Genomic DNA, 10,245 nt, shown 5'->3' with positions numbered 1-10,245 from the left:
TAACTCTTATCTCGTTCCTTGTTTCTTGACATAAATAAATGAATCAATCAATAAAAGATGTGGAGCGTGTATGTTTTCAATGACATGCAGTGATCAGTTCATTGCATGCAATGATATTTATTAGCAAATAAACATTAAATTCTCTCGTTTTACCTCCGTCTTGATCGCGGTGCATAATCTAAGATGACTTATCCATCTGGACGGAGGGAGTAATAAGTTCCTGTAATCCAGATAAGCCTTTGAGATTTTTTTTGATGCCAATAAGCCCTTGAGATGCAAATGGCAGTACTTATAAGCCCTTGAGGCCAACAATGATAAGACGAAATTAAAACAAGAGGAAGGTCACAGCCTCACAGGGAAGAAGAGAGATCCCATTTGGGTCCGGTCCGAGTCCGACTCTTTCAATAATAGGGGGAAGCGGGAGGCAGCAGGGGGAAGCGGGAGGCAGCAGGGAGCAGGCAGGCAGGCACGCAGCCATCGCCTCCCGGGAACCCAATGGCCATGGCCCAGTCGTTCTCCGCTCGCCGCCCGCCCCCCTCCCCGGCGCTCGCCTCCCCCTCCTCCCCGGCCTCCTCCTGGTCTCCCCCGAGGCGCGGGCCGCGGCGCCGCCGGGCCCTCACGGCCGCGTCCTCCCTCCATTTCCGGCCGGAGGACGTCGCCGAGCTCGCGCACAACAAGGTTCGCCGCAACCAGCTTTAACGGGCTGCCGCCTTCGTTTTTCGGTCGACTAAGGACTCGGCTCGTGTTTCAAGGTCTTGATTGCGGCGACGGTGGCGGGCGTGATCGGGCAGCTGGCCAAGCCCTTCACCTCCGGCAGGGACAGGGGCAAAATCGACATCGTCAAGGCCGCCGCCCAGTCAGGGGGCATGCCCTCCACCCACTCAGCGGTGAGACCATCGTCTACTGACCATTGATTCCTTCGGTTTGCACTGTAGTGCGCAAGAGCGTGTTTGGCTCTCCTTAGGCCCTCCCTGGGATAAGGTTGTGCTCCTGTTACGGGGGTCAAACAATCCTTCCAGAGGCTATTTTGGCCATTGCATTTCTGTGCAACTTTATAAACGGATAGTACTTTACATTTGGATGTACTAGTAGCATTATACGATGATGAAAAGTACATTTTAACATCAAATGAAAAATCTAATGATCGGTATGTTATATTGCTGATGTAGATTGTTTTTATTATCTATTGTTGGTCAAACTTTGGAAGAGAATTAGAGCCAACAACAAAGGCTTTTCACCCCTTCCATTGCAAGAATGAAGCAGCATAATGCTTTATAAAAAAAAGTTGGGCTGCATGATTTCTAGGCAACAAGTAATAAGAAATTAAGAATGGAGATAGAACGGAAACGTGGACCACAATTACTTGTGTCCGCACCCCGTATTGTGAATATGCATCTCGAAGTTTCAAAACATTTTGAAGGAAAATCATGGTTGTACTACATTTTATATACCAGTTTTGCATACACGATTTCGTTTCTTTGCACGGTTCACAAGTGATCACATTTTTTGTATGATTTATTTTTGTAAATGCTCATACTGCAGCATATTATGCATTTGTATTTTTTTTTTTGAAAACTCATGAACTGTATTTTCACAATAGGCTGTGCCTGCACAATACAATTCATGAATTGCTTCTGAAGTACAAGCACAATACAATTCGAAATGAAGCATTACTGCTAAAAAAAGCATCGTAATAAGAGAAAAATAAAATAAGGATCCACGGGGCATGTATTTAAAATGGTGACTGTTAGTTATATGAGGAAAGTTAGAACCAGGGGTCATGGTACTTTATGGAAACATAAACAACATGGTACTTTATGAAATTTGGGCAAATTCTAGGGCAACAAGTTAATAATGGAAATAAAAAGAAAATGCGGACTTTCCACAATTAGTTGCATCCACACCCCATGTTGTGAATATGCATATTGAAGTTTGAAAACAGTTCGAAAGAAAATCACGGCCGTACTGCATTTTATAACATACTCCCCCCGTTCACAAATATAAGATGTTTTAACTTTTTGGTGATCGGATGTATATAGACACGTTTTTGCGTGTTTGTTCAGTCATTTCAGTACGTATGTAGTCCATATTGAAATATCTAAAACATCTTATATTTGTGAACAGAGGGAGTACCAATTGACAATTGTACACACAATTTTGTGCCTTTGTACGGCTCACAAGTGATCACACTTTTGTACTTTTGTGCATTTATTATTTTTTTCTTGTTTTGTGAGAACTCACAAAATGTACTTTCACAATGGATTGTGCGGTGCCTGCATCTAGTTGCAGATTTTTATTTGTCGGTCATATATCTCTTATCTATCGCGGTGAATAATTAATTTGTGGGCATCTATCTAATGAGTTTGTTTCATAGAGGCTTCTGAAGTGCAAGCACAACACAAACACATCGTAAAAGAGAATAAAATTAAGGACACGTGAGACATGTATTTAAAATGGTGAACCCAAATCATGAGATGCACAGGGACAGATGTGACTTTCAACTATATGAGGAAAGTTACAACCAGGGAGTTTTACAATAAGGCGTCCACTAATCCTGTATGGCCAACGAAGGCATTATAAGGCAACCAAATTACTGTGAGTTGTTAAAGGAAATAAATCCAGAAACTATATAAATACGTACACACTACTGTCCCTATGTACAGAGGCTGACAACTCTATGCTCCCATTCATCATCATGCTTTCCATTTGCACTGTCATAATTAGAATCACAAATCAACACTTAGAATGGTGTTTGGATTCTTGAGTTGCTTTGTTAGTAAAAAGAAAAAGTTACATCAGGAAACATGTACTATGGAATAGGAATGGAGCAAGGTATTATCACAACATGTTAGTTCTTATTCAAGCGTACAATCATATATTTTTGAGAGGTAAAACTATTAATTCTTGCCAAAGTGACAATTGAAATTTCGAATGGTTCTAACTATTATTCCTCATGTTGTAGGCAGTTGTGGCAGTGACTACCTCGCTTGCGCTAGAAAGGTTAGCTTCTTTAACATGCTTTAGATCAGGGCTGACATGTTTGTGCTTGTTTTTGCCCCTAGTTTTTGTGTTTTTTTATTGTTGATTCGGGGTTTAGAATGCAGGGGGTTTGGTGACTCCATATTCGGGATGTCGGTGATATTTGCCTCGCTTGTAATGTATGATGCTCAGGTATGGTAGATTTAATGCTTTTATTTTCTCTCTTATGTCTGCTAAATTATCAATCTGTCCATTTATCAACATCAAGTTGCCGGTGATCGGGTGTTGTGTCTCAGTTTTTTTTTTTTTTTGCAATCCCAATCTGCTAAATTCCAAAGTATTGCAAACTTAAGTTTGACATTGATTTGATTGAGACTTAGTACGAACATGAGAACATGCTGCATTACCAGGAATGTAACTCTATTAATATCCAGCGGGCTCTTCATTTCTGCTGTATTGATTGGCTTAGATCTCCCCATTTCTGTTGCGTTTCTTCACGAAACTTGCAAAACTCAAGTTTGGGATTCATTTGATCGAGACTTGGTATGAATACTGGAACATATTTCGTTATCAGAAATGTAACTCCCTTAATACTCAGAGGACTCTTCATCTCTGCTGTATTGGCCTAGATCTCCCTGTTGCTGTTGCTGTTGCTGTTGTGGTTTCTTTTTCATGAAACTGGAAGGGCAAAGGTGTTAGATGTTTAACAATCATGTTTCACACACATAAGATAAAAAAGAAGAACATCCATTAAGGAACGATATTGGTCTGGTACATTTGCTTTTTGCCTCTCCCCTCTTGAATCTTGTAGACATGCCATGTGGACTGCCTCTAATTTCCTCACACTTTGCTTGCAATCCCAACACGTCCAAAAAAGACAGAACATGGTGAGCTGCACTTTGTAGTTTGCATGTAGGATGCCCCTGCTATTAGCTGACATATTCTAGTGAAAAGAAATGCCAGCTTGCGCTGAAGTATGAAGCACTATCCTGTACCTTTACATGAGTTGTGACTTTCAGGGCATCAGTCTGTGAACACTCCCCTCCCCCGCCCCCCCCCCCTGCGCTCGCCCCCCCCCCCCCCCCCCCCCCCCCCCCCCTTCTGATTCTGTGCACGTCTAAAACCAGTGCATGCCATAATCTAGCCTCCACTATGTAATTGCATATATCGTTGTCGGTGCCACCGACTTCGTCAGTGCATTTGAACATGGTTAATTTCTTCTCAGCCTGGTGTGGGATGCAGCTGTAAAAAGTTTGACCAGTTCAGTTAGTACCCATGTTTTCTTTGTGAGGCCCTGTAGTGGGTATCCCTGTCTGTTGCAAGTTGTTAGGGTACATGGCCGGTACATGTTCCCATCTATTTATCATCCATACTGCATTTTATGCCAAACTAAATCTGACCTTTGTTAATGGCCTGCAAAAAATCTTACATGAAGCTTGATAGCGTCGTTGCAGATTAGAATTTCGTTGTGCGCTTTCACAAGGAAATACTAAAACCACCGTAGCTAATGCTCATCCCATGCTTATTTGTTGTTTTATTAAACAGGGAGTCAGAAGAGAGGTGGGCAAGCACGCAAGGCTTTTGAACAAGCTATGGGCCCTGCGGGAGCAGACGACGACTCAAGTTCAGGAGGACGGTGGTGGCCAGGTGAATTCCACCTCCGAACTCCTCCCCGCAAACCGCGAGCTCGTCTTCGTTCCTCGGGACGCATCTACGTTGCAGCGTTCAAACGGCATCCCCTCCTCGACGCGCAACGACGCGACAAAACCGCCTAGATGGAGCTCCCTCCAAAGCTCAGTGCCAGAGCTAACCGAGTTGACAGAGGAGCATGGCCGGCTGAGCGAGTCCGTCGGCCACACGGAGGCGCAGGTCACAGCCGGCGCCTTGCTAGGCTTTGTTGTAAGCTTAGCCGTCCACGCGATACTGTAACAACCACCACTTCCATTATTCTTTTACAACATTGATTGATTACGTGTATGGTACATATACTAGATTTTTACGTGAAGAAACAACACAAGTGGCTGATTGATTGCTACGTACATATTTGACTATGCACCGGTTAACCGGAGTCTGAGCCTGGACACGGACGGCTGCTGACTTGATGCTGCTGCATTGGACATTGCAACGCGGCAGCTGCCATTTCTTCTGTAAGAGTACAGAGAAGGGTACTCGCTTCAGTAGGAGGAGTATATGTTTATGCTCATATGTGCTCATCAACAGGGGCTTTGATGTGCGTGGGGAGACGATTAGTTAACTCAGACGGTGAGGAGGAGGAAGCGTGACGCATCTGGCGTTGCTTTCTCTTAATGTAACGCTGTTTGATAAATAGGTAAATTCATTGGTCTTAGTGCAGGGCTCAAATTGAATTGCACCTGCACTGTACAACAGTTGATCATGCGAGTACCGGATAATGGCAGCGAGATTCCGACTCGGGTTATTCAAACTCAAAAGACCTTTCTGAAGTTGTAACGCAAGGAAGAAAAGAAAAAAGGTAACAAGTGACCTAATTGTCCAATTTAGGAGGGCAAAGTTCCAACTGTTTATAAGCATGGATGTAAAGTCACCAATTCTTGTTGATAAGGTAAAATGCACATATTTGACATACCAAGATTTTTGTGTAGTTTTAGCACTTCTTTTAACTCAGCTCTCTGGTAAAAAAGCCCTACCGTAATAACATAATTATCTAAAAGTTAAATAAAAATACCAATAATATAATTCTGCAGAAGAATGAATAGATTTTTTTTTGTGGGGGGGGCGGACACTTGGATCTATTAACCAACCAACGCTAAAAACAACCCTGTAAACTAAGAAGTTACATTGAAGTCCCCGGGGCGACTCTCTTCTTCCTCTTGAACGGCCCGACAATACATGCACCGTCGCAAGCCGCTTGAACCGGAGCTAGCCCAACATTGTTTACCACGGACTGCAAATCCTCAAGGCCATGGACATATCGAAACATTGCCCTGGAGAAGAAGCCATCACAACTAGAAGAGCTGTAGATCAAAGAGACTGACCTCCAAGTAATCTTGCATGCCTCACTCCCACCGCGTACGGAGGGCAAACCTACGTGACAACGATGAGGCCGGACGACCCAACTACGAAGGGAAGCCGCCGCCGCCACCGCCGACAAACCCTGCAAACCCTAGCCTCACCATCAACGCTCGTGAACCATCAACGTCGTAGGAAGCACTATCGAGATGGGATATCTCAAGGAATAATTATTCGCCGGTAGACACCAAAGCCACTATCAACGAAGCGTCACCAGAGACGACTTTATTGTAGGGCCAGCGGAGGAGGAGGGGGACGGCGACCGACCAACGGAGGAGCGTGGTGCGCCGAAGATCGCCTCCTGCTAGGGTCAGGAGAGGAAACGGTTTGGAACTTGACAAAATTACTTCAATAGAAAAACCTTACTCTACTCATTTTGGCTAGCCAAAACACAAAGGTCCAAAGTTTATCTAGTGTCATTCCCGGATACAAACCCTGCTAGATCAAAAGCTTGACACATGAAACCAACACATTTACTATAGCAATCTTGCCTTGATATTTACAAAGGATGCAGAAGGAAGAAGATTTGGCACACCTAAGGAACTGGATGTAAATTCTTTATGTAAGGGTGTGTTTGCAAAGACTTGTGATACTTAATATATGGCCTTAATCCATTTCGCAATTTTTTTGACGTTGAGTTAATCTGAAATATGGCACCTTCAGCAACATGCAATATTAGAAAAAAAAACATCACCTTCTATTGTGGAAATTAACAAGGCTAGCTCGATATATTCCATTGCGCAACTTAACAAGACTAGCTTGATATATTCCATTGCAGAAAATTCTCTCAACTGTTTACCATGCATGGTGAGTAAAACAATTTTACCCCTTTCTCATGAAAAAAAGTTTTAGTCGTAAAATTTAAGTAAGTATTTTTGTGTGAAGGATTGAGTTAATTTTTCCTTAGTTATTTGAATTTTGTTATCCTTATGTTTTCGAATGAACTTGTATAACTTTTTTTCTGAAAAAGCTCACCCTTATGTTTAATTTGGATTTATACTCCCCTTTTATCGCTTGAACAGAACGGAAAATCAAACACGAAGATTCTTTCATAGTTAATAAGATCTCTGGTAACCACTGATATGTGTCTCAAATATCTATGATCATCTTATCATGAATAGTAAACAAAACTATACATTCTCATTCCTCACAAAAACAAGAAATCATATGTTTTCTTCACCTTACCCCAGTTCCAAAATTCAGATGACCAAATTAAACTATTTATCTTCCCTAAGCATATTATTTTTTCATGAAAAATATCATAAAGTCATTGAACCAATGTTCTTAGCTCTAATCCTGAACTTTTTCTCCCACGTCGATCTTAGTATTTTGAAAAAGCAAATTCAAGCCTCAGCTTGATACCATTCAAATCTAATCCATTGATGTTTTTGATCTATACAAATCAAATCATTTATGAGCACCCCTGAATCCTATATCCTATATACCTAAATAGTTGATTCTCACTAGCTCTAATTCTCATGGGAAAAGGCCCACCTTACATGCATCATGCATGCTCATAAATATCCTACAACGATATAATAATTAAATACAATAAAATGTATGTATTTTACTTCCAAATTCTCATTTGTTAATCCAAATACTAATTATTCATTCAACCAAATCTCATTGAAATAATTGCAAGCAATTTCTGTAACAACCATCTTTAGTAAACACAGGAAAAAATGGAAACCAGACACTCTGAAGTCATGAAAGGGAACAAGTACCCATAGTACAGGGCATATAAACAGCCCCCAAGGCCCCACTATCTCTCTTCACACTGATCTCCAACAAGAAACCTACGAAGCAAGTCCAGCCAAATTGAAACCTCAAAACTATATCCTCATTGTGTCCAACCAGGCTAGCTCCACAACGCGTATGCATTGCTAGATTGTTCTTTGTAAATGTGACTTCGAGTTTGCCATTAATTTGTTGAATGAATATACCACCTTAGTGGAGCAAATTAACTGACCTATCTGCTCTAATAAGCATAGCGTAGCTAAATAATACTTGCTCCAAACTTTGCAGGTTAAACAAATTAAGGCAAACTCGAAGCGACATATACAAAAATTCCCTTTATACACATTTAGACGCATTCCGTACCAAGGTAGATCGACGATCAAATGAACCAGGTCTTAACAAAAACATGAAAAACAGGAGCTGATCAGATCAACAGTACTATAGCATGGCAGCTAGCTAGGCAAAGCTCCATTTAACTACTTGGAGAACCTGAGGAGGTCGGCGGCCTCACAGCCGAGGTACTGCAGTGGCATCCTCTGCATGGAGGAGGTGCTGCTGCCTCCAAGTTGCTCCATGAGCTGCTGCTGGTGCTGCTGGTAAGGCGCCATTGATGCTGCTGCGGCGGCGGCAACCTTGCCCTGGAAGAGCTGGTCCAGGTTCTGGTGCGAGGCGAGGAGCTTGTCCAGGATGGACCAATCCGTGCCGGGGAAGCGGGCGTCGCTTCCACCGCCACCGCCACCGTGATGGTGGAGCATTCCGTTGGTGCCGCTCGACGTGAGCTTCATCAGGTTCTGTGAGCACTCGAGCTCGTGCGGCCTCATGGCGACGGCGGCTGGTGCGCCGGGGAGGAAGGAGGAGAGCGTCTGCTGCTCGTGCTCGGCGCTCATGAGCTGCGGGAGCTGCATGGACGCGTCGAAGGAAGGGAAGTCGTAGTGCTGCTGCTGCTGCTGCATGAGGTGGCCGGGGTTGTGCATGATGTGCTTCTGGTCCGTGGCCATTTGCATCGCGCCGGCGGCGGAAGCTGGGACCGGGAAGGGGTGGAGGAGCTCGTCGTCGTCGAACCCCGCCATCTCCGCCGGGTTCATGCCTCTCGTGTAGCTCTTCTTGGTGAAAACCCTACACACCACCCAGCCATCTTCCTGCATTTCGGACCAAATTATACTGGTAAGAAAAGACAGCCAGTATCTGTGAGACTTGCTTTCAGTTTGTGTCTGATGAATGCTTTGCCTACCTGGACCTCGACGTTGTCTTCGTCGAGGCGGTACTCGTGCATGATCCAGTCGGTCTTCTTGCCGTGGGGAGCCCTCCCGACGTAGAACACCAGCGTCTTCCTCATGCCGATCCTCCTGGCGCCGCTGCCGAGGAAGATGGCCTTGTCGCGGCCCGTGGCCTTCCAGAACCCCGCCGTGGTGGCCCGGTTCGTCCGCGTCCCCGTCGGGTACTTCTTGTCCTTGTGGCTGAAGAAGTACCACTCGTTCTGAGGGCCCGTGCCTATCCTGCACCGATCTGCCATGCCATTACATGACACGACACATGCATATAGTTTGTCAGCACGATCTGAGTTAATTAATACCCCATCATCAGATTATTGTTAGCTGCCTGAATATGGGGGCCTCGGCCGGCTTGGTCGCCTACCTTTGAGGTCCCATGGCTCAAGCTTGTTGAGGTCGATCTCCCTGATGACGTCAAGATCTATGGCCTCATAGGCGACCTTCTTCCTCAGGTAGTAGTAGAGGAGCTCCTCGTCCGTCGGATGGAACCGGAAGCCCGGTGGCACTGACAGCGCGCCGCCACTCGGATGCATGCTGGCTCTCGATCTCCCTCGCCGGCCCTAAGATCGATCTGAGAAGAAGAAGCAAGCACCATGTGTGGAGCCAGTCAGCAAAACCAAATCAGAAGCTCCTCTCACATTAACAGCCTTTTTCCTCTATATACCTTCCTCATCATGCATAGATAGAGGTAAAAAAGTACAAGAGGAAGAGCACGCACCTTGGAGATCTCCTGCTGCCTTTTGTGCCCGGCCGCCTGGTTTCTCCCCGCAGCAACGAAGGATAGATAGATAGAGAAACAAGAGAAACAGGAGGAAGACGATGGTGCAAGGGAAGTGAGGAGGATGTGACGGGTTATATGGAAAGGGGAAGCGGCGAGGCAGCAGGGTTAGCCAGTCCAAGATGCTCACCAGAGACAAACCCTAGGTCTATAAAATGTTGTATATACTGCCTGTGCTGTGCATGGATGGGTTTGAGCTGGCCATTGGTGCCATACTATATAGGTAGCTAAATTCTTTACGAGAGCATTGACCATACTGATAGGATCACAATACTAGCGTCCATGCACATGTAATAATATGGACCAGGCATGTCTTGGGGCAGTTTTGGAAGGACTAAATGAAAAGAAGGGGGTATTGTCCCTTGATTAGGGGACCCTGCCCCAAAACTGGCCTCAGAAGGAGCAACCTGGTGTCTCCATCTGGAACAGTAA

At 44.7% G+C, this 10,245-nt stretch overlaps 2 protein-coding genes across 2 annotated transcripts; one reads left to right on the top strand and one right to left on the bottom strand.

Annotated features, from left to right (window-relative positions):
* The first annotated feature begins 357 nt into the window (after positions 1-357).
* LOC125518583 lies at positions 358-5,020 on the top strand. The gene is made up of 5 exons (XM_048683395.1): positions 358-678; positions 753-887; positions 2,963-3,000; positions 3,105-3,171; positions 4,525-5,020. Exons 1-5 carry the CDS (start codon positions 496-498, stop codon positions 4,906-4,908), a joined length of 807 nt encoding a protein of 268 aa, XP_048539352.1. The 5' UTR covers positions 358-495; the 3' UTR covers positions 4,909-5,020.
* A 3,066-nt stretch (positions 5,021-8,086) lies between these two features.
* On the bottom strand, positions 8,087-9,910 carry LOC125522866 (NAC domain-containing protein 76). The gene is made up of 4 exons (XM_048687916.1): positions 9,754-9,910; positions 9,400-9,606; positions 8,996-9,270; positions 8,087-8,903 (listed from the first exon to the last, which is right to left on the bottom strand). The coding sequence occupies exons 2-4, from the start codon at positions 9,566-9,568 to the stop codon at positions 8,241-8,243; spliced, it is 1,107 nt and encodes a 368-aa protein (XP_048543873.1). The 5' UTR covers positions 9,569-9,606; positions 9,754-9,910; the 3' UTR covers positions 8,087-8,240.
* Positions 9,911-10,245: the final 335 nt, after the last annotated feature.

Source organism: Triticum urartu, chromosome 7 (assembly GCF_003073215.2).
Source record: "Triticum urartu cultivar G1812 chromosome 7, Tu2.1, whole genome shotgun sequence".
In the NCBI taxonomy this organism is placed as follows: Eukaryota; Viridiplantae; Streptophyta; class Magnoliopsida; order Poales; family Poaceae; genus Triticum; species Triticum urartu.
The sequence above is the reverse complement of the archived record's forward strand: the minus strand, read 5'-3'. Positions and strand labels throughout refer to the sequence as shown.